The sequence below is a fragment of the Branchiostoma lanceolatum genome, chromosome 2 (genome assembly GCF_035083965.1).
Source record: "Branchiostoma lanceolatum isolate klBraLanc5 chromosome 2, klBraLanc5.hap2, whole genome shotgun sequence".
In the NCBI taxonomy this organism is placed as follows: domain Eukaryota; kingdom Metazoa; phylum Chordata; class Leptocardii; order Amphioxiformes; family Branchiostomatidae; genus Branchiostoma; species Branchiostoma lanceolatum.
The window spans coordinates 33,027,133-33,055,040 of NC_089723.1; the positions used below are offsets into that span (position 1 = coordinate 33,027,133).

The 27,908-nt window shown below is 40.2% G+C and overlaps 2 protein-coding genes across 3 annotated transcripts in view; one reads left to right on the plus strand and one right to left on the minus strand.

The window, feature by feature from the left end:
* Window positions 1-23,327, minus strand: part of LOC136428694 (cytosolic carboxypeptidase 1-like) — a 36,086-nt gene extending 12,759 nt beyond the window's left edge. The window contains exons 1-6 of one of the 2 annotated variants that reach the window (XM_066418401.1): window positions 23,153-23,327; window positions 22,803-22,967; window positions 11,950-12,065; window positions 1,719-1,786; window positions 1,264-1,327; window positions 175-321 (exon numbers count right to left, since the gene is read on the minus strand). In XM_066418401.1, the coding sequence (XP_066274498.1) occupies window positions 175-321; window positions 1,264-1,327; window positions 1,719-1,786; window positions 11,950-12,065; window positions 22,803-22,967; window positions 23,153-23,160 (568 nt within the window). In that variant the 5' untranslated portion in view covers window positions 23,161-23,327. Of the gene's footprint in view, window positions 1-174; window positions 322-1,263; window positions 1,328-1,718; window positions 1,787-11,949; window positions 12,066-14,275; window positions 14,396-22,802; window positions 22,968-23,152 lie in introns of those variants that run through there. The other variant, XM_066418402.1, reaches the window with a different exon arrangement.
* A 2,844-nt stretch (window positions 23,328-26,171) lies between these two features.
* On the plus strand, window positions 26,172-27,490 carry LOC136428697 (uncharacterized). The gene is made up of 2 exons (XM_066418405.1): window positions 26,172-26,334; window positions 26,617-27,490. Exons 1-2 carry the CDS (start codon window positions 26,259-26,261, stop codon window positions 27,165-27,167), a joined length of 627 nt encoding a protein of 208 aa, XP_066274502.1. The 5' UTR covers window positions 26,172-26,258; the 3' UTR covers window positions 27,168-27,490.
* The last annotated feature ends 418 nt before the right edge of the window (window positions 27,491-27,908 follow it).

Here is a 27,908-nt window from a genome sequence, read left to right on the forward strand (position 1 = left end):
AGGGCTCGGTCACATTCATTGTGCGTTTGTCATGGGATTGCAAATTGCGAGCATTATAGGGTCACACTGAATTCACATGATTGTCCTGAATTCAGGTTTCAATATTTCTGCTCAAACAACAGTTACAAATCTAGATAGTGGAGGTAAAATCTGTACTAGTAGTATACTACATACCTTTCTGTCCTATCTTGGCCAGTATACTGTGAAGTGAAATGAGGTGTTCCTCGCACACCGGAGACTCGCGTGATGCGCGTACCAGCTCCCGTAACAACACCTGGCACGCACCCGAGGTGGCTAGGATACTGGCTCGCTTGGTGCTCCCTAACAACAAAACAAATAGAGAAATTGTCTTTTAACAGTTTCTATTGTTCAAACGGAAACCACAACTTTAGAGTAAAAGGCCTTCAACATTGTAGTTTCCAGTGGCAGAGGTAGGAGGGAGGTAGAGTAGAAGTGCTTTTCCAACATCATAACAATTAAATGTCCTTTGACATGCTTTCAGATCCAAAATGAAAAGCCTACAGCAAGTTGACATTACAATGACTACCTTAGCATTTATCCAGGCAGTGGTAAACATTGGATGCCGGCCATGTTCTTTTACAAGAACAGAAACTTACAGAAAAAACTAATGTGAAAAGTCAAACCCAGGCACTACACAAATATAGGCATAAACAAACAATGCTAGAATGCCTTCTGGACATATACAATGAGTGACATCCAAAAAAGGTACCCTCTTGTAGTAATAGAATACCTGTGTTGCTGTTCATATCTAACTTGCAAGAGGGGGCTTCTCCTACAGCACTGCCCATACCGAGTGCACAGCAATACTTTATCATGCAGAAACAGAAATTCTGCAACGTCTTGGAATTAAAGAGCTAGGCAACATTTGTTTGTATCACCCTGTCATCTGTGGAAGTGTGGTGAAGAAAACATCTTCACCTCACAGCAACTCACCATAGAGTGCTCTAAGAGGCTCTAGTTGATAAACACAAGAAAAATAGACTGAGTAAAATCCTTTGTACTAGGTAAGCTCTTTGCTTTTGCATTATTACTGAATCAGATGCATTATTGTGCACTACTGAGTGTGTAATATCTGCATTACCAGTAGTCACTTTTGATTTAAAAAATTTCTAGAAACCTATATTTTTCAAGTTATAAGTCAATCTCAAAAGAAATGTTTGCATCTCAAAGAAGCTTGTTTTAAATAGCTAAAATTTCATTGATGATTTTGCCACATGAAAACGATAAAAAGGCCAAACTCACCACTACAGACCAGCTCACTCAGAATGGCGACCACGTTCTGGGAGACGCTCGTATCTGTCGACCTCTGGAATAAAAAACAGAAACATGCCTTCAGAACATTGGAGACAGACTTCTACATTAAGTCATTCATTAAGTCCCCGCGTGCCTTTCTGTTGAGAAGTTGCACTCCTTCCTGCACAGTCAAACGTTTGTGAAATACAGTATACAGTATCTAACAAGACATCAGATTTCCTCAGCAAAAGGTACTATGTCTGGCAACACTAAATTCTTGGCTTCAGGTTGGTATCTTGATCTTTTCCACAATTTGATCAAATCTTTAAAATTCTAATATTCAGAACCCGAAGCCTAGCAAAAGCATCCTTGCTAGATGTGCATAGTACATAACGATAGATATGCACATAGTCACGTTTCACTCGGCAGTATAGCTGTGAAAATATCAGTATTTGCAAACATACCTCTAGTGTTGCCAGAAGCACTTCAAGGCCATGGGAGCCCCGCTGCATAATGTCCTTGCGCACTTTCTCTGTGAGGGGAATACATAAAATGTTAGATATGACATGTGCATGTACACTAGCACATACAGTGTACACCAATCCAATCAATATTTCATGACGCAATGCAGAAATTTGACTCAAAGGGACGGAGATAGAGCTACCAGCTATGATGCAACGGTTCAAATTCTGTTACTGTCGGGGCACAAATGACATTAAAACTGATTACATGTACTTTCTTATTTAGGGCTCTACCATTCAAAGCATCAAGATAAGAAAGGGGTTGAAACAAGGCTAGAGAGTTGGAATAAAAGACATAATGGCAAGGAGATTCAGGTTGAGAGAAATAATAGGTTGAAGTTCATCAAGGACAAGGGGATCTGTTCCAAATGATGGACATGATTGAACACTTTCATTACTGTTCCCTGTTGACTTAAAAATGGAATATCCCTAAGATGATGTATCTTTTGAAACATGAATATTTTCATCATCATGAAACCATCATGAATATTTTACTTTGCTTAAGCAATGATGAAACCCTTGGGAGGGTTTTGGAATTCGCAATAAAGATCTTACCAGGGATTTATCCACATACATGTATGCTACAGAGGCAAAAGATGGATAAAATCCTCTACTACTAGTACTAGTATTACAAATACATTTTGGGCACTGTCTGATATATACTACTCGTATATGGTATTGTAAATATCCTATCTCTATAAAATATATTTCCTTGTAGCTGTGACAATTCTTTTGTCACAAGGATGTTTTCCTTATGAAAACTTGGAGATGAAAAGGGACACTCAACAGATGGTAAAGAAAAGGGAAGGGATGTCTTGAATGTCTTAATTTGAAATATAGATCTAGACATGGTAAATCACTAAAAAATCTAAGGAAATGAAAACCAAATTATTGACCCCTCGCCCTCTTGAACTTTTCAGATGGAACAGTCCTATAGGAGAAAGTGAAAGTTGTCTACACTAATTTGGGGGGGATTAAGGATTTGAATCACACCTGTCAACATACTCTTAAGCAGATTACCTCCCTGATTAATGACTCCAGACAGCTCGAAGGTACCATAAAACACCCCAAGATAAACCTACAGATATCTTAAGTTACCACAGGTTTGGCAAGTACATGATTAGTGGCTACATTATGTTGCTGACACATCCTTCTAAGATTAATTGTGTTTAATATTTTCTAAGAATGCAGCTAGGTGAGAATGATGACTTTTACATATGATTACTTTTATCTTAACAATTTTTAATGACTCTTTCCCTAATGATATTTATCATTTTCCTTTTCTAAGAATTCAGCAAGGTGACAATGATGACCTTTACATATAATCTACTTTTTTCCTAACAATTTTTTAACGACTTTCTTTTCTTATGATAGTTATCCTTTACCTCGGCAGTGTGACTGTTAAAAGGAATAAATAGTGATTGAGAGATGTTTCATATCAATTTACATTTCCATGTTACACTCTCTAAAATGAACCAATAAAAGCCATTCTTTTATTTTAATTTTATGGGAGCCCTAGAACAACTAGGATGACACTCAGGCTATCTCTGAAAGGCAACGAGAAGGGAATGTTGATAAAGCTATCGTGACCCCTTCCTAACAACACCACTACCACAGCGCCCAGTGAGAACTCTCCCAGGAATGTGCAGAATCTGATCCATGCTTGTCTGCAGTGATTGCCTGTCAGCCTAAGTAGCCTGGTATTCTGCTGTACATGTGGCGTGTAACTGTCTGGTCATAGACAGGGGGTAACAAGCACAGCAAGCACTCCAGGAATCCCAACTATGATTTCTTACTCTTCCATGCACAGTTAAATTTAGAGAGTCTCTAGATTAGATACTTTCTACTTTGAATAAGTGAAATTACATTTCACGCCAAAGAAACAATTTCTAAGATGCATAGAAACTGAATGTTTCCTGCCTTAAGGCTTATAGAAATAAAAAGAATATTATGTGGAACTAGACGTACATGTAGACAATCTTAGTTTTGAAAAGAAACGTCCGCAAAAATTCTACAAGGAAAAATCTAGCAGTCTTCACTCTTCAATATGATACAATATAGTCCAAAGCCTTAAGATGGAGACACTCTTGTGTCATGATGTTAAAGGAACTTGCAACATGACAGTTTACCAACATCACAGACAATCCAGAAATAACTGCAATTCAGCCTACTATGTTTTATTTTGTCTCTGCCATTTCTCTTCCATACTTTAACTGTTACCAGGAGTGTCTGAAACATGCCAACCTGGAGTTTATACAGCCATCCCTCCAGATGATTTGTACATTCAGTGATACCCATCTCCAACCCTGAATTCCCAACTTGAAGCCATGATAACACATTTAACAGCCAGACTTATGGGGGATCACTTTCATGCGACATCAAAAGAAAGTCTGGCATCTTTATAATCACCTCCATCTTTCTAGAGTAGACAGGATAATTTTGCATGGAGGGTTACTCTAATCTCCCAAATAAACATACCCCCCGGAATAAACATACCCCCCGGACAAATCTTCAAAATCTAATAAACGTACCCCCCGGAATAAACATACCCCCTGGAAAATGACCAAATTGACACATAAACTGTGTCCATGCTAGTGATGCTACTAATCTGTCCTCGGGATAGGAGATGATAAGCAGGTAGGTTCTTTTTATTCGTTTATGCCTGATTTACTTATTGAGATTTACCACATTTGTGGAAAGATTGACATAAGAGGTGACTATCACGTTTTCAAGATGTCAACCCTGACTAGACTGTAAGGTTTGATACACTCAAATTGGGCATAGGTTCCCCGCTATGACCCCTAACCGGGGGCCAACCATGCTTTCAATTTTCAACAAGTGAAAATGTACATGATACATGCATTTTCTACTTGGAAATTGAAGCAAGTGATCAAGGAAAATTGTATAAAGTGACATCATCAAACACAAGTAGTCGCCAAACTTCTCAGTTCCCTTCACACCTTCAGAGTCTACTCCTTTTTCAGATATGTATCAACATCTAGAACTTGAACAGAAAATTACAATATCCTGTATATATGCTCAGTGAAAGTATTATTTATTTTTAACCGGGGGCCAACCATGCTTTCAATTTTCAACAAGTGAAAATGTACATGATACATGCATTTTCTACTTGGAAATTGAAGCAAGTGATCAAGGAAAATTGTATAAAGTGACATCATCAAACACAAGTAGTCGCCAAACTTCTCAGTTCCCTTCACACCTTCAGAGTCTACTCCTTTTTCAGATATGTATCAACATCTAGAACTTGAACAGAAAATTACAATATCCTGTATATATGCTCAGTGAAAGTATTATTTATTTGTAAAAGCCATACAGAAAAGGAGGAACTTGCCATTTATTGTGTCATGCATTGCATATAGAACAAAACCACATTATTATATATTGTTAAGAATACTATCATATATTGTCCTTGGTTCAGTGTTGTTGCAATCCAAATAATTTCAAATCCAAAAATTACCCTTGTATGTAGAAAAAAACTTTCATTTTGAGAGACTAAATTGTCAACAAATTTGTTAATTAGATGCCTCAGGCCTGTACAATGTTGCAACATGGAGGTTTGGTGGCAACAAACCACAGGGTTCTCATGTTACACATCAAAGGGCCTGTGAAAGGGTGAGCCAGACAGTAACCATGGTAGCGGCACCAACACAGTAAGGGGCGGGGCTTACACCCAAAATTCTTGGAAAGCCTCGGCACTCTCTCTGTAGAGGAGTGATCTTTTTAAAAGCCTTTTTATGTGATAATAACGGTGACTAGATTGCAATCTAATTTTGTGTATAGACTTTACTATGGAAACTTATTTTTGTTAAATTGTCATGCACATTTCTGACTGAGGCAAAGGAGTTTTATTTATAGATCAAAAAAAGTTGTTTCCCCTTCTTTGAGGTGAGCTCTTCCTTGCATGAGAAACATTCCCATGGAATATCACTGCCATGCGTCTTTACTGTGGCGATTTTCGAAGGACTAAATGTACATGTTTGTGGTAGGATTGAAATGTTCTAGTACATTTTTAAAGTGATTATACAGTTTCTAATGCTATGACACAATTTTTACAAGGTGTTGTTTGTAGCTTTTCAAAGTTTTTGTGAAAGGCTGTATTTTAACCTCCTTGATCTCACGTGAGTAATCTTACATGTGTAACGTTACTTGAAACATTGTGTGCCGCTGGCAAATACATGTAATTTGTTTTCTGATCAGCGTGCTTTGGTTTACGATCTAAACAGAGACTGTCAAACTTGTTTATATGAAAAATACATTTCAAAACTTCAGTGTACCGTCTTATTTTCTCCTAATAACAATGTTACTTTGTAGCGAGATCGACCGATTTGTTAGTACCGCCAGAGTTTCACAAATGCCGGGTCATTGTATCGGCGGGGAAATCCACGTCATTTGGTCGAAAAATAGCCATTTAGGAGCAAAAAATATCGGGGAAATATGGAAAGAAAACTAAACTTTCGACTAAGGGGGATCTCTGGTAAGCAAAGCCCCGATGGATTTTCAAAAAAACAATAAACGTACTGTCCAAAATAAGAACGTACTGGGTGGATTTTGAGGCTGAAAAAAATAAACGTACCGGTACGTTTATTTGGGAGATGAGAGTAAACACTGTGCGATATATTTAAAGTACAGTATGCAAATACTATGTGCAGTTTAAACCAAGGTGAAGAGTTAAGAGCATATTAGACATGAGCTGACAAGGTTAACTATTGACATATTGTATCTAGGTCAAGAGCCTTACTGAGATGGACCATATGGAAAAGGATCCAGAGATGATCTTGGTTCTATCACGTCTTCGGTATGATATACAAGGCAAGTGTCGTCCCAGACACTGGGTATCCCTATCATTTACTGATCCGGTCTGATCACTTCATCCACCAGGTTTTGCAGAGTTCTCAGACTCGTGATTTTATCAGCTAGCAGGTTATGCAGAGTACTCAAACTCGTGATTGTATCAGAAATGTCTCCCATACTATTACTACACATTGTGAAAGAGGATGGATCTTTTTATCTCTACAGGGAGGGTGTTTCTGTGTCAGCTATATATTGCTTTAAAGTTTCTTGGTTCAGTGGTATAAAATGAACAGGATCACCAAAAACTTGTGATTATATTTTAAAAATGATTTTTGAGGGGTAGAGATTGAACCATAAGAAACAAGTGGTTGCATTTTGTGAAAGATACAAGGAATCTTTCCAGAAGATTCACTGATTCAGAAATACAATAATCCCCAAAGCATCTCACTTTTGGGGTGATGATTATAAAGCATGAAAACCAAATTTCATGGATGACAGGTGGAGATAAAGATATGGGGGAGACTATGCTGCACTGTTGAAGGCAGTATATCAAGACTCTAAAATATATGTACATATGTTTTCTTTATCAGTCTCAGACTCTTTGCAGAAGAATACCCTTAATGTTTGAAATGCTAAAATTCAGCTTTGGCTAGTGTGTTGAGCATACATTTGAGCATTTTGACATACTTTTCATTTGACTCTGGCCATATTCAATTTGACATTTCTGCCTTTAGTTCCATGTGAAAATACCCACAGAAGGGTCTTGAAAATGGAAAGTAAGATAACTGGCCTGAGATTTGAAGGATTCCCACCTGTTAATGCACTTCCCCAGGGTAGAGGGGGGATAACCTATTGGTGACAGGCAGGGGAAATGGAACAGTGCAGAATTCATTTTTCCCCCAGGCTGATAACACTGCTGGTGACCTGTCCATCTGGGAAAGTCATTATTTCACTCATCAGACAAGTAAAAAGTGTTACTGGACATACAGAGGGCAGTACTTCTAAGTTATAGAATCTACACACTATAGTCCTGACTAGACCATGACTGAGGGTCTGCATGCCTTTGTCTGTAAGACATAGTGAGACATTTTAATTTACTGTTAATCGTAGCCAGCTCGCTCGAATTCAACATAAGAGCTGTCTGTAAATTATTCGTTAAGCGTAATAGATCGCTTTAATTCTACGTAGGACGTTTTTGTTTGCAAAAATTTGCAGTATAACATAATTGACATTCTTCGTATTGTGTAGTCGAATGTCAGATTGCCCAAAAGTCACAATGTCGGTGTTTGCAGTCTAATTTTGCCAGACACCACATGAATACAATGGAGCAATCAAATGAACTGTTGCAAAACCCTTTGCAAGGAGAACTCGATTTACCATTGCCAGCCACCTGAATATTCCATCAAAATTTGCCAGTCCATCTAAATTTAACATTAAAAGTTGTCGGACATCCTAAATTTACCGTTAAAGGTTGCCAAGATCCCCCTCATGACATGACAACTTCAATCAGTGTTTGGTAATGAAAACAGAAGAAGTTATCCTTGGAGATGCTATATATAGACACCTGAAGGTCAATGTCAGTTTAACCCTAAATCCCTCTCATTTCTAAATTTTGTAGGAATTTATAAGGTCATGACAACAAGAAAAAGCCCTTGAAACTGATAATTTCAACATCCCAACAACCTGGTTAACTTTACCATTCAGACTCTCCAAGTAAACCTGAAGACCAGAAAAGATCATTTTCCATTTGCCAGGGGCTTTTTTCATTTCCCTCCAACCTGCAGACAATTACCACGCATACATGTAGCCTTCATATGCCCAGTGAACTGTTATGGCTGGGTATAGAGGTGTCACCCTTCTTAGTTGAGAAACAAGAGCAAGAATTAGTTCCAGATTGCCGCAGTGACAACAGACATGATAAAAAGCTTCTGTCCCCACAAATGAAGTGGGGTCAATTTGTAGGACCAGTTTTCCTCCCTTGGAAAGATCAAGTTCTTTGCTTTATTGATAGCTTATGTGGTTAAAGAGCGCTGGGACAGACTAGGACTGCAGCTGGGCCTTGCAGGAGCTCATCTATGGCCTGCCAACTGGCAGCTTCTCAATAGCATCTCCACAAGTGACCATGGATGTCTGTGCCTCTTCTCTGGTTCTTACCCCATACTGGGAGGTACACACAATGCAATCCCCACAGAAATGCTTCTTCATGACATCTCCATTAGCAAAGCCATGTATACTTTGGAGATCTATATATTTTTACCTTCGCCGAGAAGGTTATGCAGAGGGTAGCGTTTGTCTGTTTGTCTGTTTGTAGTGGCACAGGATAACTCGAGAATGCCTTGATGGATTGTCTTGGTATTTGGTATGTTGGTAGGTTTTGATGAGACCTAAAAACGATGAGATTTTGGGCCCCCTAGCGGCTTCTTACGGTACTGCAGCGGAACTTCCTGTTTTGATTTCTCGTGTTCTGGACATGCTATGGAACTTATTTTTGAGTGGTAGATCTATATAGATCTTTGGACAGAGAGTAAGTGGTGTGGGTTTGGGCCCCCTAGCGGCTTTTTTTGAACTGCAGGAGCAGGTTTTGCGTCTGACTTTGAAAGGGAATAACTCAAGAAGGGCTTGATGGATGGTAATGATTTTTGGTAGGTAGATAGCTTGAGTGATGATGTACATGATTGGACACTTCTTATGCAAATCAGTATTTAATTTGCATAATTAATGAGGAAAGTTTATACATCCGCCAAATTCCATGACAGGACTCTGAAACATGTGACATATGTAACTGAGGAAGAGAAAAATATTAATTGATATGAACTATGCAAATGAAGACCTCATTTGCATAATTAATGAGAAAATACTATAACATGATGGCCTTGATGGATGGTCATGATTTTTGGTATGTGGATAGCTTTTGTGATGCTTAGTATGATTGGACGATAATTATGCAAATCAGATTCTAATTTGCATAATTAATGAGGCAACTTTAAAAATCCGCTTTGTTCCATGATATGACAATTCAAATTGTAACTGAGGAAGAGAGGACTGTTGATAGATAGAAAATATGCAAATGTGGGCCTTATTTGCATACTTAATGAGTAACTTCTATTATTCCACACTGGCAAAAGACGGCAATTTCATACATTTAATCCTTTTTTGTGGCATCGGGACGTTATGTGAATGTGAACATCATTGAATCAAATTATGCTAATAAGGGCCTCATTTGCATAATTGATGATAAATTTGTTCAGCTCATACTTTGGACATGTTATATTTTAAGACAATGAACAGGTATGATTTATGATTGATGAGAAACACTCCTAATACGTCAGTCATAAAGGTTAACATCATTTGGCGAAGGTATGAGGTCGTGGAACTCTAGTTGCATTTGCCAAATCTAGATCTGTTGACTATCCTTTCAAGTTAGTTTTCAGCATTAAACTCATCAAGTGTGGTGCCAAGGCTACAACTACAAGTTTGTTCCAATGTCAGCAACTGCTGTATATCTCGTTCCCTTTTTTTGCTGGTTAGCAAGCCAAAAGACTGAACCAGCATTCACTATGGAGGATGGTACCCAAGCTCGTTTCAATTATCATATTTCTAAAGGTTTAAGATGTTTTTGTCTAAAATACATTATCATCGTATGTTAACAATGGTCTCCTTTCATTCTCATTATTCAAAGACATCCATAAAAAGTGAGGGATTTAATCACAACTTTTCAAGCTGTATTCATTTTGCATCCAATTACTGTGAGGCTTGCTGCCACTCCAGGCATCAGTCCCTTCTTCAAACAAATCAGGTTTAACAAATTGTCCAATTACAACTGGGAGCCAGGAGGGACCAAACACAGGAACCTCTCACAGAGACACTGTCTAGGCTTAGAATACAAATGTATGTTTGCAATCAATTTCTACTTTTCTCTATTTCAGACAGTGTGTCCTTGCTTCTTTTTTATATCTGAATTTATCTCTTCCTTTCCTTTTCCCTCCATCTCAACTGATATTCTCTTTGTTTTAGCATGATTTCAGCATCGTGATGCTTTATCAAAAAGCATCTTGACAACAAACTCTTTTTCTCTATTGGTATAGGAAATTGTATGTAACTTCCAACCATGCTTTCAGTTTTGGCTGCCACTTTTTTTCTACAAAACAAATTCTAACACAATATTCATCATTTCAATTTTGGATAATCTACTGCTAATTTCAGTTTGTGTAGTTTTCAAGGAGGTAAACTGCAACTGATACAAAATACAAGACATGTACTTCACAATGATTACAACGTATCCAGATGCAAGATATCATTGACTATTTTTGTACAATAATGAAACCTACCGTAACACACATACCAAAGTCTACACAACTCAGATACTGTAAATGTTATCACACTAAGACAAAAAGAACTTCCTATCATTGCAGCCTGTAATAGCAACGATAAGTCGTAAGGTCATACTGTTTAGTCTGAAGAACTGTGAGATCCCGGGGAGTCACGCACCAAAGATGCTTGTATTTCTAGGCTAATGGTAAAGGCTGAAGGCAAAGAAAGCAAGACTGTTGAAGTTTGAAAGGCTGACGTAATTGTTAACTGTCAAACTTGCGAAGAAATTTTCACTTGTCTATACAAAAAACTATTGTATGATGGCATACTGATATTCACATCTGCATAGCAATTAAGGGTAATTTGATTATCGTTTTTCATTTGTAGAAAATCTAATATATAATGATTGATCAAATTGAACATTTCTTTAATCGAATCATCTACAGATCAGCAACTTTACCTTAGCCTGTAATAGTACATGCTCTTTATTCTTTGTACGGTTTGTACTTCCTTGGAGTAAACCTCGGAATAAAGTTGCCCCAGAATCTGTCAGATTTCAGACTGTACCATGGGAAACCTTTAATGGAAGTGTTGATGAGGAATGACTCCAAAACACACAATAACAAGAAAACCCCAGATAGATCTTGTTTCCGCTTTTCATCACTCTTAGGTAACCACAACCTCTCTAGAGGGGTGTAAAACTAATGGAGTTCCAAATGGATCTTAGATAAGCGGGACAATAGCAAAGTTTTTGAGAAAAGTGAAAGGAAGATAGAGATACAAACAAAACTGAATCAAAGAAAGGAATGGGGGAAAGAAAGAGAAAGGACTGGAAGATTAGATGAATGCAATAATGCCAAACATTCACGAAGGCAGTGGGCTAATGCAAAAACTTGTTTTGATATAGTAACACTGAAACTAAATATCCCAACACTGGACAGGTAAAGCTTAAAAGGAATGTCAACTGAAGTTGAAGGTGTGTCAGGCTAGACTCAGGTATGATACACCTGTGTGGTAGATAGTTCCCACCTGTGTGGCAGGTGCAACTTACCTTGTGTCTGGACGAAGTGGAGCACCTTGGAGGTCAGGTAGCGGACTTGCTCGACGTCCAACGTCTTGGTCACGATCTGCCGCTCAAGACTCTGTAGCACGGAGCTCAGCCGTGACCTGCGCCAGGACGAAACAACGCTACAGTTAGACCTAGAACAAACAATGTACACTTCTCTATGGTCGTCTACCAACACAGACATAAGAAGTCACAAAGCTTCCCAGACCGTAGTCCAGGATGCAAGCCTGATTGGTATGGAAAACACCTGTCTGTTGAGTGATGATGCCACACTAGTATGGGTCACACTTACCACCAACCATTGCCCTACCTAAACTTTTTTGTTTGTTTGTAATACTCCAAGCAAATGAGAGCATCCATGTCAACACCTGAGAACACCTCTTCTGTTGATTCTTAATAGCTCAAGGCCACATTCATTGTGTGCAATTTGCATCCAGTAAATAAAGTACAAGTAAGTGAGTAAGCATTTGTGGATTATGGAAAGATACCGTAAGGTAACACAATCATTGTTAGACACAGGCTCCATCCATTACTGAGTCACTACTAATAAAAAGAATTAAAAAATAGTCCAATATTCACTTTGAACAGTGATTCTACATTTTCTAACTTTCAATTTCTTTAAACTTCTAATTTTCGACAAATCTACAACCTTGAAAATTCTTATGGGTTCCCTGCAGTCAAAACAACCTTGTTACCTTTAAAAAGAGCTTTTACATAACTGTTTAGGCTACAGTATTTCTAAATCAACACTATGGTTTAGTAGTAGTATAGTAGTAGTCTCAGGCAAAAAGTGTTAAGTGATATGTGCCTTCGGGTTAGCCTGCATGTCAGTTAATAAGTGAAAGGCTGAAGTGTCAAAAGCTAGCATGTTAATTCCCAGGCTTCATTTTCTGATGTGTACAATGACACTTGATCTACAGTAGAGTCTATTCCAGCCACAACTATTCAACATTACTGCCAGGAATGATACCAAACAAACCACAGCTGCGACTCGATTGTTAAGAGTTTCAATATTTTCTCTCCAGGTCTTGGTGTGTATCTTTGATTGGGTTGAGTCTGAGCTATGCTTTGTGTCATCTGTATTGCTTTTCATGAGACTTGTGCCTACAGTTCCCTTTGATTTGAATGTAAACAGTGCTGTAGTGTGCTGGGGTGTGCATGTCTTTCAAGACTGTTTTCATTCACAGCCTGAAACATGCACTACAAACAGACAACACAGCTGACATCTACAGAATCTGTTACCACTCAAAACTCTGAAGGTTTAAGAAATCTTTCTTCGTTGACTGAAGGTTTGGTCCGGTTGGATATATCATGATCCTTTTTGATATCTCACAACATTTTCCTCAATATTGGTTGGCGTCTTAGTTTAGAAAAGATGATTATCTATTTCTGAAGAACAAAAACCTTAGGTCGGCTAGAGAGATAAACCAATCCTTTAAACCTGTAAAACCTTTAACACATGTAACTCTAAACATTGAGACCACAAAATCATCAAATCAATCTGAGATACAAATATACATTGAAAGTCACTATAGCTAACTTTAACATTCAACAACAAATAATAAAATCTCTTTTGCAACCAGCGCAAGAAATATTCGAGCATGCCACTATGGATAACTTCTCGCTAACAAGACACAAGTCACTAATTTCAGCATGACCCTGTCAAAAGTTCTCTCAAACAATTCACTACAGAGACTGTTGTTATCAGCGACATACATGTACAAATGGAAACAAACAGAATGCTACAGGTCAGTCCATTACGTTTTAAGCATCTTGTATTTCCAGCTTTTGTTATGATGGCCTCTGATGTTCCTCTGACCTTGTGCAGACTTCGTATAAAAACACCATCTGGACGGACAATCAACATGCTTAACTGTGACCCAACTAAGCCCAACTGTCATACAGTTTTAGGAAAAAGGGAATCACATTAATTTATGATTAAAGTTCACTTTGGGGTTAAGCTTAAATTTTAGTCCTTTCCTTTTTTGTGTTCAGGAGTACAGTAGTCCCATTGTAAAATTCTTCCTTGGATACGACTTGGAGGTTACAATAGACGTAAATGTTGAAACAGAAACATTTTCTGCAAAATGGAGGGTCAGTAACCTAACATCTGTCAATACATATCTGCCAAAAGACATCCCTCACTCTCCAGCCTGGTTGAATGAAAGTTCTTAGATACATCTAACATGCCGGTCTCTGTCCTGCTCAGCTATGGGTCATTAGGAACAAGCTAGTCCCACAATCTCCCTTGTAAAAACAACCCCCATTCCTGTGATAATACCTATGAGAAAAGTAAAGACAGGTCTCTCACATTCGAGCCCGGACCAGCGCTCGCTGCAGCTCACTCTTCCTCAGCGCTGCCATGGTGGAATGGAGAGTTTATAGTTTTAACAGAACCATTCCCCTTGCCTCTCTATCTCTCTCCCTCAGCCCTACTAGACACAGGAGAGTGGAGTCTACACATGCCACAGGAGCCTGCCCCCACTTCTGACCCAGCCTGCTGCCCCAGGATTTCCATCAAAGGGAAAACCAACACTGCTGTCTTTGGGGGTGGGAGGGGCTGGGAGGGGCTGTCCTTCCCACATGTCCATGGCAAGTGCAAGTAAAGGCTATCTGCATGTGGGTGCTAAGTCTTTCCTAATTACATGGGGCGGGGATAAAATACTCCTATTTTTCAAGACTATAAATCTTACTACACTACATTAAATGCATGAGATATTGATTAGACACAACATTATGATGTTTACATTCTGTTTATAAATAGATGGACATATCACATTAGCAGACACCTCCCCATCAAGAAACCACCAACAGCTGACTAGGGAATGTGTATGTTGACAAACATGGTGGAAATCAATCTGAAACTGACCCCCTGTGCTAAGAATAGAAAAACCCCTCTTTCACACCCTCCCCCCTCCATCACAGCAGCAATGGACTAACTCTGGCCCAGTGCCTGAGATAACGTACAGTGCACTATCAGTGTGGAAGATATACTGTGTAAAGAGCAGAGGTGTAAGTGGCATTCTCCATACATAGTTCTCAGCCAATGCTGCAAGAGAGAGACAAAGAGATTTGCCAGGCAGGCACTGCTCTGTTTCCAACAGATGGAACTTTTCCAAACCCAGCGGATTGGAATCTGTCCAGTCCCGTTTGTTGTCTCTGAAAACACAGGGCTTGCTTTGGGGGTATCAGAAGGTTGGACTGTACAGAAAACTCATCAGACAGAAGTGACTGCCAACTGCAAGTGCGTACACAGGCTGGCTTCTACCACAAGACTTTAGACAGTCAACAACGTTCTGACTACCTGTCCAAGTGAACTAAGTGGCCTTCAAGTGCACATCTGAGGCGGAGAGTATGTTTTGTTGTCCGACTGTTCGGAAGACAAGAATCGCTTGCCGTGATCCATTTAATCCCCCAGGAAGGTTTGCATAAAGTTTTACCTCCCATCCCACCAAACAATGGCTATTCACAAACCGCTAATCTTCTTGGACGGGTCCAAAACTTCTGTTCTGGCAATAGGATACAAAACAGGTGTTATGTGTGCATATGTTAAGTATGGGGGCTTATCTAACTTGCATGTCAAAGACTCAAACCGCTAAACTTTTTCCTTTGGACAACAAAATCAAAGCAACCAACCACTGAAACCGATATCACAGGGATGGACCAAAGACTATGGTGGGGAGGGGCTCCAGATGTAGCGCTTGTATAGTGCACTTCTACATGTACATCCATTTCACGACCATTGATGGTTTGTCCCTTAGCAGTACACATACTTATTTCCCAACAAGGCATCTCAGAAAAAAAATATTTTTAAGCTATTTCTTGCCTTAGATGGCATAGCTTTTGCAAAAAAAACTCATATTAGACAAATACGTCTAACATTCTCCTTGTTAGAAAATGAAATCTTGTCATCACGATTAGCCTGGACATGGGGGCTGGGTCCACAGGGCCCTCTAGTGACATGGTAAGATATTGCAACTAGGGGTGGATACCGGTTCGGCTGGACCGGTTTGGACCGGAAAAACATGCAAGAACCGGGTCAAAAAAACCGAAAGTCGTGAACCGCTTTTTTGGACCCGGAAGTCGGAACAAAGTAGAATATTTAGACATCTCCTCAGTTCTGGCCACAGAAGGGGAAAAATAGCCTTGAATCAAACTAAATTAGCCTGAAATAAGTCCATATTCACCTCTTTCTATAACTGTTGGTTCAGTTTTAGGTCGATACTGAAATGTGCTACGAAAAAAACAACATTAAAAGTTACCACACAGCCACGAGGTTGGTGCCGAGGTGCCGAGTATTAGTGCCCATAAACTCGCGTAAATTTTCACTCCAAACGTAAGAATCAGCACTCAAACAAATTAAATATGGGGCAAACAACATCTTTTCTTTCTTGTACAAGTGTATTTAGTCCATTTTTACGAGTTTGGGACGCATTAACCTCCTTGATTGAACCGAGAAATCCTCTAGCGCCAGCAGCGGCGGCCATCTTGCTTTTCTAGTAAGTGGTACCTTCAAGTCGCAAGAGTGCAATTATCAGCCTGCTCACTAGAGGGAGCTGCTGGGAGTTAACTACTGTAAGTCTACTTAGATCCGCGGGGCCTAAAATCCGCGGTTTCGGGCAAATGGAGAATCCGCGGTGGTTCTAAATTCGCGCTGGGCGATGAGTAGAAAAAATAACTGAATACTGCCATCAGAAAATGTTTGGTTAATTTTTAAAAATCAAAAATGTTACGAAGGTCGCCACAAAACTGGTTCAAAATCGTCAGAAAATGCGGTCCAGGCCGAAACTGTGACGGGGAATTCCCGCCTTGTGATCACGTAAAATCTTGCAGTCAACCAATCAGAGCAAAGTTTTTCTGACTCAAACCAATCAGCGCTTAGAACAGGCGGTAAACAAGAGTAAACAAAGATGGCGGCCCATCCCGGCCCTTGCCGCTAGCGCGCTGTATTTTGAAGTAAAATCACGGCGTAAACACGACTCATCTACCCTACCTAAGCAGAATTTCCACGGGAAGAAAATTAAAGGGATAGATTGTCCACCGAATACGACCACAAATGGCGGCGAATGGCGGCAAATCACAGCGTAGGGACTCAAATGCTCGGGCGAAAATCTTTTTTTTTCTTTACGTATTTTTGCTGGCTTTCTTGAAAAACAGGTTTTTAATGAGATCAACATATGTCAAAGGCACCGATATCGATGGTTTGCAAGCATAACAATAGCAAGAAACAAAAGAGCGTGATTGTACGCCGGTAAACGGCGTCCCCACGCCCGTAACAACAATGCAAAGCCAAAATTGTGGCGTGTATCTCCATAGTTATTTTCTGATTTCTCGGTAAATTACTCTATGTGTGTAGCGGTCGGGAGTAGCGACGCCGCTCGGCCAAACTCCTGCGAATCATATGTAATATCACTTGCTAACTCGTATGTACTGTGTAAAAGCTTGTCTTGTTTTACACAATCGCGTGCATTGTTTATGTGTCGCTTTTCCCTGAAGTCGAGCTCACTCGTATATGTGGGGAGGGGGGCAAAAGTACGATAAACATATCCGCAGGGAAATTGATTCGCGGCGCAGAGGTCGCCGCGGATCCCGCGGATCTAATTATACCGCGGATCTAAGTAGACTTACAGTATCAAGATCTGTTTTCTCAAGGTGGTTTTCTTCATTAGTTTTATTACCTTCGCCGGGAATGTATGCATTCGCGGTAAGGTTATGTTATCGGTTACGCCAGCTGTAAAGTGGGTCCATATGTATGTCGAGATCATAAGTCAAGAGAACTTTGACGGATCTTGCTGATTTTTGGTAGGTAAGTGGCGGTTGTGGAAACGAAGGTCAAGTTCGAAAATGGTTAACCTGGCGTTTTCCTTAAGTGCTCCAGTGGACTTTTTTTGTTAGTGTGTTTGTATGTAGACAACATAACTCGACGTATTGATGATGGATCTGCATGATTTTTTGTGGGTACGTAGAGATTGTGATAACAGGGGTCAAGTTCAAAAATGAGTCACCTGGCATGTTCCTGCGGTACTGCAGCGGGCTGTTTATGTATGCGTATTTGTTTGTTGACAGGATAACTCGAGAAGCTGTTGATGGTTGTGCATGATATTTAGTGAATAGGTAGATTTATTAAAGGGGAAGGTCAAGTTCGATGATGGGCCTCCTAGCGGGTACTTTGGGTACTGCAGTGCAGCTTCAAAATTTGAGGTCAAATTTTCTGCAAGTGCTACGGTCATGATTTTTGTGTGGTAGATAGTCCATGCCACATGAAGTAAGTTGTGCACGTTTGGGCCCTCTAGCGGCTTGTTTGGAGCTGCAGCGGGTGTTTTTAATTTATTTGTTTTGACCTTTGGACATGAATAACTAGACTTATGGTCAACGGATCCTCTTGATTTATGGTATGTAGATAGTTCGATTAATGATTTACATAATTGAATATTCATTATGCAAATCAGGAGCTAATTTGCATAATTAGCAAGGAAAGTTTATAAATCTGTTGTCTTTCAAAATAGGACTCTCAAACATGTGACATATATAGCTGAAAAAGAGAGAGGTATCGATAGATACCAATAATGCTAATAGCTACCTATTTTGCATAATTAATGAGAAAATACTAATTGAAAATACCACAATAATAAATGATTGGAATTTCATTCTTGTATCATTAGGAAGCTAAGTAAAGGTGAACAATATCAGACAAAAATAATGCATGACAAGGCCTCATCAACATAATTTATAAGGAAATGTCTACAATTCCCTTTCAATTTGCTATTTTTAAGTCTATTTATTCAGGTTAAATTGCACTGACAGGTGACCTAGTTTACCGGAGCAGGCTCCCTGTGAGACGTCCCTGGAGGACACATGTGATACTTTACTTGCCTGGTGCAGGGCTCTGTTTTGGGTCAGGGAGGTCACACGGGCATTACGATCTAACGCTCTCCCTGTTGGAAGGTATAGGTTTGATAAAAACTGATTGATATGTCAACTTTGAAAATATGGGCATAATTGAAGCAAATACATTGCCAACAAATTGCCTTATTTTCTGTAGTAAAGATAAAAGTTATGATACCAATTAAGCAAAAATATTCTTACAGTGATTATTTTTATAACTCTTGGGAGAACTCGTGTAGGTAAAGGTATGGGTTTGTTTTAAACTTTGAAAGAGAATACTAGTAACTCAAGAAGGTGATGACGGATCGTCATGATTTGTAGGGATGTACATAGTTTGAGTGATGATTTACATGATCGTATAAGAATCATGCAAATCAGGATCTGTGATGTGAAAAAGTATACAAACCCTTGCATTCCATTGTAGTCAAACACGTGACATGTAACTGAGAAAGAGAGGAATATTGATAGATACAGTGTATCAATTATGCAAACGAATACCTAATTTGCATAATTTATGACAAAATACTATAATTCCAGAGTGGTAAATGATGGGATTTCATTCTTGTGGCGTTTGGGAGATAATCAAATGTGGACGTTATCAGACATAAATCATGATGGCCTCATTTACATAATATATGAGGAAATGCTACAATGGCCCTCTTTTCTAAGATTTTACTTTAATGCTGTAGAGAAAAGGATCACTTGAAATTCATGCAATCGAGGACCTTATTTACATACTGAGTGATAAGCATTCACTCGAAAAGGCTAACATCAGTCGGCGAAGGTATGAGGTCGTGGAACTCTAGTTAAATTTATTTCGAACTCTGGATATTTTTTTTAAGGCAATTAATTATGTTTTGATGAAATAAAAAGTGTTGTAAGTCTGCTTGTTAGTTACTGACAGAAAGGAATTGAAAGTAAGTGCAACATTCAAATACATATTGGTTTGATATTACCGAGTATTACTAAGATATCAACTTCAGGTTTAGGTTCAGGTCCGGACCTGAACCTAAACCTCTGGACCTGAACCTGGACTCGAACCTGATCGAGCCGAACCGGTATCCACCCCTAATTGCAACCTTCTTTTTTTTGGTGGAAATTGCAGCAAAATACATAAACATGAGTGGAACAAAAGTCACACAATTAAAGGCCATTACACTTTTACACCTGTTAAAAGGTAAAGCAGTTTATCAAAAAACCAATTAGTTCACAGCCTAATTGGCAGTTTACATTCTAAAATGAGACAAATGAAACTGGTCTTTCACCCCTCAGGGTAGACGCTTACTTTCGACCCAAGTCTCAATAAGTGCTGACTTGTCTTTAGTTCACCATAACAGAGCACTATTCACAAACAATAGCCATAATTTTTCACTGTCAGTGTCACATGAACGTTACCTTTCTTCCAAACTATGCTCACTCTTTCATACCACCAACTAATCCTTTGCAAACCACCACTGAACACTGAACAAACTTAACAAAGTAAACTACTTTACAGGACAAACTGCCCTCACGCCTGGATCAACTGGCCTTCACTGCAGTGTTACTCTGCATTACTGAAGAAAAACTCTTGGAGATGGTGACATGCAGGGACCTTTGTACAGTGTATACTGTATTCCATAAACTAGAAAAAGATCTTCCAGAGTGAATTCTAAACAAAAGTGTTATCCAGCATAGTAAATATGTGTTGATTTTGAAACTTGTTGATTTTGCTTCCAAAGCAGTAAAGGTCACAGATTCAGGAATAAGATCCACCAAGACTCAGTGACTTATTCCTGAATCTGTGACCTTTGGAAGCAAAATCAACAAGTTATCAAAATTCAAACAAATTAGTCATTAACTTACAGATGAGTTGTCCTGCAAACAGTAAACACAGCCAGAGACTGTACATGGTTATCGGCGGGCACGGGTACGAAACCAGTATTTTCTGCTGGACCGCCCGCAACAACAAAAATGGTGGCCCTGTTTTTGCACCGATTAGAATATGAAGAGCAGTGATAACTGTAATGTGATCATTGATTAGAAAAGGGTGAAATTCCTTCATTTTGGCACAAAGATTCATTTTGAGGTTGTTCTTCAAATAGTCATGCAGCACTAATGTGTACTGCTAAAAGTAACTAAATCATTCCAATATACAATTTGAACATATTTGTAGAACTCATATAGTATAGTACTGTATTTCTATAATAATAAAGTCCAGGTTCACTGGATCCTCTGAACCTGAACCATGCCTGGACCTGCATTTTCTGTACTGATGACACCCCTAATACACACATGTGGGTACCAACCTGTCACCTCTCAGCAGGGGAAATAACATAGCAACCTTACAGCAACCTGGAATATATTATATTTCAAGGACAGCCTTGAAAATAGAAAGTTGTTTTCAGTTCCAATCCCTTTACAGTCCACTAGTCACCTTGGACATATAAAAAGATTTCAACCTATATGTGGACCCAGGACCACACATAACATTGTATCCTCATACCAGTACAAGAGTGAGACTGCTATCCTGGGAAGTCAAGGCCACCCATTCCCTTCCCTCCCCACACCACCCAGCATATTATTATACTTTGATATAGATACATGATATAAACCTGTAATGTATTCAAGATTAACATGCACAGTTCTCTCAAAATTTCCAGAAGCAAATTTTCCCACAATTGTGCACAGACCTACAGTAACATGGTTCACAGACCCGTAAAGGCAATATTTCCCCCGTAGCTAAATTCATTGTCAAATAAAATAATGACTAGTCTAACAATAAGCAAGGAACAGACTGCAGTGACCTCTCCACCACAGAATCATGTACTTGACCTTCCATTATCCTGGATGCCGGACCCCCAATCTCTATAATATCTATTGTGATAGATATTATAGAGATTGGGGGTCTGACATCCAGACTGACCTTCTACTTTGTGCCCCTCCCCCTTGCTTTAACACAAATGCCTCCTTTCCCACTAACTGTGAAATTGATTTAAGTCCCTACAAACATAAATGAATTCATAGTGGCAAACTGACCAACCCAAGGACATAATAACAAACTGAAAGGTATGCTTTACATGACCACATAAGAAGTTTCAACAAGTTATAAACCACCATTTTCTAAAAAAAAGAATGAGATATCAGAATTCAAAGTTGGCATCATAGATTCTAGATTTGATTTTACTGATTTTTAGTAGTTCTAACAGCAACGTGCATAGTGTAAGAACTGAACATATAACAGAGGCCAGAAATTTCCTGCAGTATCATCATTCATCATCATATTTGTTGTCCCCAGATGACCCAGCGAGGGGCAAAGTAGGGGGGAGGAGGTCCCAGTTCCAGTTTAAGTATCTGTCGTTTCTTCATACTAGGATTTGCGAATCGAAATTCACCAAGTGCATGGGGATTGAATAAATTATGATTGATCCTGATTCACGAATCCAGGTGTGTACTGTCCGACTCTGAGTCTGACTCTGAGAGGGGACTGATCCAGATCAGTCAAATCCACTTCAGGATTGATCCCCTCTCGAGGCTCTCGTACCCTGTTCATACCAGGATTCACCAATCAGGATCAATCATTCAACCCCCTGCCCGGCCCTGCATGGTTCGTCCTGTGTCCTGGTTGAATCCTGATTCACAAATCCTGGTATGAACTGGTTGTAAGTTCCTGTTGTTGCAAAAATACTTGCAGTTCCAACCAATGTACCATGGAAATATCTGTATAGTTTCTGTACCTATCCATGGTAATGATATTACAAAGGGTTTCCGTCTTACACAACACCAACAGAATGGGAGATTAGTAATATAATATTTATCTGTGTTTTGAAAGTGTTTTGTCGTGTTGGTGGTTCTGTTGTGTTGTTGTTTACCGTCGGAAGTTCAAAAGTTTTCATCAATGATGACAGGTGTACACCTGGAAACGTTACACACCTGATATCTTTACATAGAGACAGAAAACGGCGTCGTTAACGTACCCGTCCCGGGACTGTTTTCCGCTCATGTCGGCTACCGGGGTGGGGGAAGGGTTGCTCCGCCGGCGGGATCTCTGTCCTCCCCTGCTCAGCGACGGCCCGTTCAGCAGATGGCTCGCCAAAACGTACACTCGCACCTGCTGATGCGGCCGCTTGGAACTTTTACATCTACAAAATAGCAACACAGGCATGAAAGGCTGTTAGAGACCTGGTTAAAGTTTAACCTTATTGTTGTCCCCCCTTTCAAACGATCAGTTTAAAAACACCGTTCGACTCCAGCAGTGAAAACATCGACTTGACCGCAAATTGTAACAGTCATGAGTAACTTGATAGATAGTTTTAACGTTAGTCACCTTCTCATGGCGTGTGGGTCAGCTCTCCTGTAGATTGGGTATCCAGGGGACCATTATTATTGTAGTCACGGTCTAATGAATCCCTTAAGGTATTAATATACCACCAGAGATCGGGTCACCTTCCCAAACTGTCAACTGGTGACTTACAAACATGGCGGACACATGACGTCACGTGACACTCGGCGTCGCAATGCGACATTGGCGAGACATCTGGCGATTACAAACAGTACTGCAACATACCAAAGCCCAACTCGACTTACTTTACTTGTGAGTGCCGCGCCAGTCCTCTTCTGCCACTCGAACCACCCTGTCCGCCCAGTGTCGCCTATGCTAGCCTGTCCTTTATTGCCAAAGCCCAAAACGACAAGGAGAGAGATTCTTCAGGACATTTCTAACCCATTCCAAACCGTTTTCCAACCCTTTCAAAGCCAGTTTCCAACCATAAAAAACGCAGCGGTTTATTTCAATTTCTTGCTTGTTTATGCCAATGAGTTTTTTTAAACCTCCCTGTATGTCCTTTTACTGAAAAGTATGCCCGCGCCCTTTTCCGAAACTGGCAGTGATCACTATCAATGATGAAAATATATGGTGTCGCAAGCTAGCCAGACAAGACGGAAGGGAACATCATTGAACTAACTTGGAATCACATTTGCCAGTTTTAGCAAATTTCTCTCCAGTCTGTAGTTATATTCGCAAAAACATCGAAATATATCGAATATAAAGTATATCGGAAATTCGGAAATACATATGCTGAAACCAGTGAATCATCAATGACCAGCTCCGTTCTGTTGGGTTAATATGTTGTCTACCAACGTCAAGACCAAGGCGCTTAAACTTCCCTGTTCAGATCAAGGACATCATAGCCTCCATAGCGGGCTCTATTGGCCTTATTTGGCTTATAATACATGTACACTTTTGCTGATTACTTCTTTTTTGTAATGGGTCGTTTACGCAACTAAATCGGCAAAAAGTGTACTATAAGCCAAATAAGCTAATAGAGCTCGAGCTTGCTGTGGAGAATAGATATCATCATCATCATGGACCATGTCCTGGTTCATCACATATCTAGTTTCTAGACCAATGTTTGAAGGTTGAAAAGTTATGTTATGTTTTCGGTGCCGTTTGTTTTTAGAAGCATATACCTCAAACGCTAGCTGCTAAGTTGGTCCAAGTTCGTTCGCTATTTCTGAGAAACCGATGAAAAAAGATTACGTGTCGTCCGTCATATTCACGAGCTAAAATTAGCCCCTTTCGTTCATATAAATTTATACATTCTGTCCTAAAAGCATCGTTGACTGCTATCCCGGCTTTGTCCGGTGCGTCTGTTCTCCACTTGAGCGGACCTGAATACTGATTGTGTCGCTTTTGACAAAGACGATGACGTAGGGTGACGTAGGACCACGCATGGTGACTGTCCGTATGGAAGCGGCAGCTTAATAAAAGATATTATGATCATATACTTTTAGATAGTTCTGTTCTCAAGGTGGACCCAAGTTTCGTCTACATTGATGTGCACGTGCTTTCTCGTTTGAGGACATTTTACAGTCACTTGCACAGACAAACAGTTTCACCCATTGCTTGTTTGAAGTCTGCAGTCTATGCCCTATACATGCGGAAAACGCGATTTTAACTGTCGTCGAAAATATCTGCTTCCAAAAAAAGCTGTCCTAAAATAGTTCCGTTTGTCTTCATCCTAAGGGCAACTCTAGAGTCCCTTGTGGCGAACCACCGTTACTCTCAGGCCAGCGATGTTTCCCGAGAAACGACTGAGTACATGTCGAAAATCACGTCGTCTCTTTGACCGACATAAAGGACCGCCGAACACACTTTCTACGCAAGAAAACGTCGTTGGAGTTGAAGTTCGTTAATCTGGTTATCCCTCACTACAAACAAACAAAAGAAGAGGGCTGTCTCCTTTCGTTTTTAAAGGAGTCACTTAACATTCCGTTCCTTCCAAAACAGGTTCCTCATGTTTCTTGTGCGCAGGGTATTGTCCAGTTTCCCACTCTGTGATTCTGAACTTTGAAAGCCTGTCCTTCTTGCATTGAGTTTATCCGAGTGCTTTGCCCTTTTGATCAGGAGGTCTGTCGCGTCTGTTAATATTGAATATTGCTGAATCTTATTGATGTGCTGGGTAAATCATAAATCAATCTCTGTACACTGTCTGCTTGTAACCAAAAGTAAGCTCTGATAGTTACTTGCATTGAACATTGTCACAAAAGGCACTCGGTACGATACAAGTGCATTGCAGTTTGGTCGACACCTAGACACGATACGTATATCCTCCAAAATCTAGAATAACAATCGAAATATAGCTCAATGTTTTCTTAAACCTTGCATCATTGCTCGACATTACAATCGTCAAACAGTGGGCAACATTCGTACGCGTAACATGCCGACGATCCAAGGATGCTCAAATCAACGCTCAAACACACTGAACTGAGTGCAAACTTTCATGTGGATATCGACGATTACGCACGATTTCTCCGTAGATTGTATTGGAAAATAGCAAAGATGTGACCAAATTAAGGTTTTGCTTGTTGGGTTGTAGATTTCGATAGATGCCGCATTACAATTTACACACGCACAAACCTCCCGTATCTATACAAATACCGTAAAATTACGTTTTCTGTCGAGTAAATCTTACCCATTTTGTTTGGCAGTGGAAGCCGTGTTGTGCGGAATATGGTAATGAATAACCCCAACAATTCTGTAAATCCCCAAAACATGTGCTGCACCAGTTTTCCCTTTGTCCCGACCCGCTAGGGTGAGTCACACCATTAGGAGCGCAGAGAAAGGTCTGGCAGACTGGTCTTTTCAGGACAACCTTTCCAGGCTGTGACGGGGAAAAGGACGACTTACGCCATCGACTCATTCATCCCTCACACCACTGGTACGAACGCACGAGCACCATTGTTCGTCCGAAAAAAAACTTTATCGTTGTTGCTGACGTCACTATCATCGACGTCATCCTTCTGGGAGTCTTTTGAAGAAACCGGGAGTCTCGGGTATAAAAGTGGTGCGTTTTCTCCACTTGCCAGTAGCTGAGATTCAGGACGACCGAGCAGACGACTTGTGAGACGGAGCGAGAGACCAGACTTGAAGAATGCGCACCACAGCAACTTTGCCGCTCTTTCTGGTGTTCCTCCTCACTTTGTGGAAGAATGTCAGCAGCAGACCAGGTATGTAATATTGAGATGCTCACTTTTTAGTCAAATAAAATCTTAAGCGGCCATGAGGTCCCGCTAACGTATTACTAGTTTCAAACGGTTGCACCCGACCTCGTAGAACAAGTGTAAAGACAAATCTAACTTTGAAAAGTCACAACTTGTACATTTCTTCACTTTCTGAATAGTTCTGTCAACTTCTTGATGAGTCTTGAACTCTTAGTGTTCTAAGTACACATACCGATATCATGAGAAGGTACATGTACTTACTCTTTCTTTTCTTTTCTTTTTCTTCAGCAAAAGTCAAGATGTACGATCTGCTGTATGAAGACGGCCCGTTGTGGGAAGCTGCTGAGGCGACATTTCCAGATTACGGCTCCGGTTCGGCTGAGGTAGATTCCAACTTCGACCTCGTGGGTGAAGCAAAGAACGACGAGAGCAGCTTCGACCTCTTGGAGAGCGACGACATTGAGGCCGCTGATCGACGTCGTAGAGTGCGGCGGTCCCTTCTGGGGAGGTACAAGTCGCACTGCCGCCGCCGCCATGGCACCAACGGACAGGAAGACCGCTTTCAACAGGCGGATGAAGCAAAAGCCAGCCCGGAGCAGGCGAGGAGAAAAGCCCGAGCGCCAGCCGGGGTCTACAACAACGGAGGCTATCCCGTGGTCGTGCAAACAAAGCGGAACACCAAATGCAGGAGCCGCTGGTGCAGCATGGCGTACTTCCTGAAGAAGGTGAAGGCGTACGGATTCTGGAAGAAGAACCGCGGACAGACCAAGCGTCGCGCCGACTCACGACAAAATAACATGGACTTTATCGACTGGAATACTCTAGAGGCAATGCCCTAGAGGTTCCTACTAAGTTAGTGGTACTGATGACTTTGACTTGCAGGACTGGAAAGCTATCATTTTGTCAGACTAGTTCAAATTTTACTCGGTTTGTTGTGCCGTGAGTATTGACGCCATTTAATTTTTGTTCTTCACTCATTTCTATTTGTCGACTTCCTACCTAAATTCAAAAGTATGGGGTATAGAAGTTCCTTGCTACAGTGTTGGTATCAACACAGATAACGGTTTATCCTTGCGCATTAGTCACTATCGACAAAGCTTAAAGTTTCTGTGGATTCTATTCTTTCAAACATCCAAACAGAAACGCTGCAATACATTCTCAATCCACCTGCTCAATCCTACGATCGGTATTCAGTTCTGAACCTTCTCTAGAGAATGTTGTTCATTTTAAAGAAGACCGAACTATGTAAGCCCTCATTTTGGGCTGTCCATTATTCTACAGAGGCTAAAAATGTACCGTAAATTATCAACTTTTTGATGTTATAGTTGACATTCCACTCAGGTAACTATGATAAGCTATATTTTACAATCGACGTAGGCCTTCACTTTTGTAAACCAACGTTGAAGTTGAAACGGTTGCTTTGAATGGTGCAGAGTATTATAGATTGGCGTATTTGTACTCTCCAGGTAGAGGAGTGGGTCCGGCTGGTTTTTGAGGTGTGTTTAGGCGTTTTTGTCGGGCTTTTTAATTTTTTTATTTCTTTTCATTTCTTTCGTCTGTGTGGGTTAACCGGCTACAGA

Excerpts from the sequence above, each read along its gene's own strand:
- LOC136428697 (XM_066418405.1), top strand. The coding sequence starts at position 26,259 with ATGCGCACCACAGCAACTTTGCCGCTCTTTCTGGTGTTCCTCCTCACT. Across the intron at positions 26,335-26,616 it reads GAATGTCAGCAGCAGACCAG|CAAAAGTCAAGATGTACGAT; the intron begins GTATGTAATATT and ends CTTTTTCTTCAG.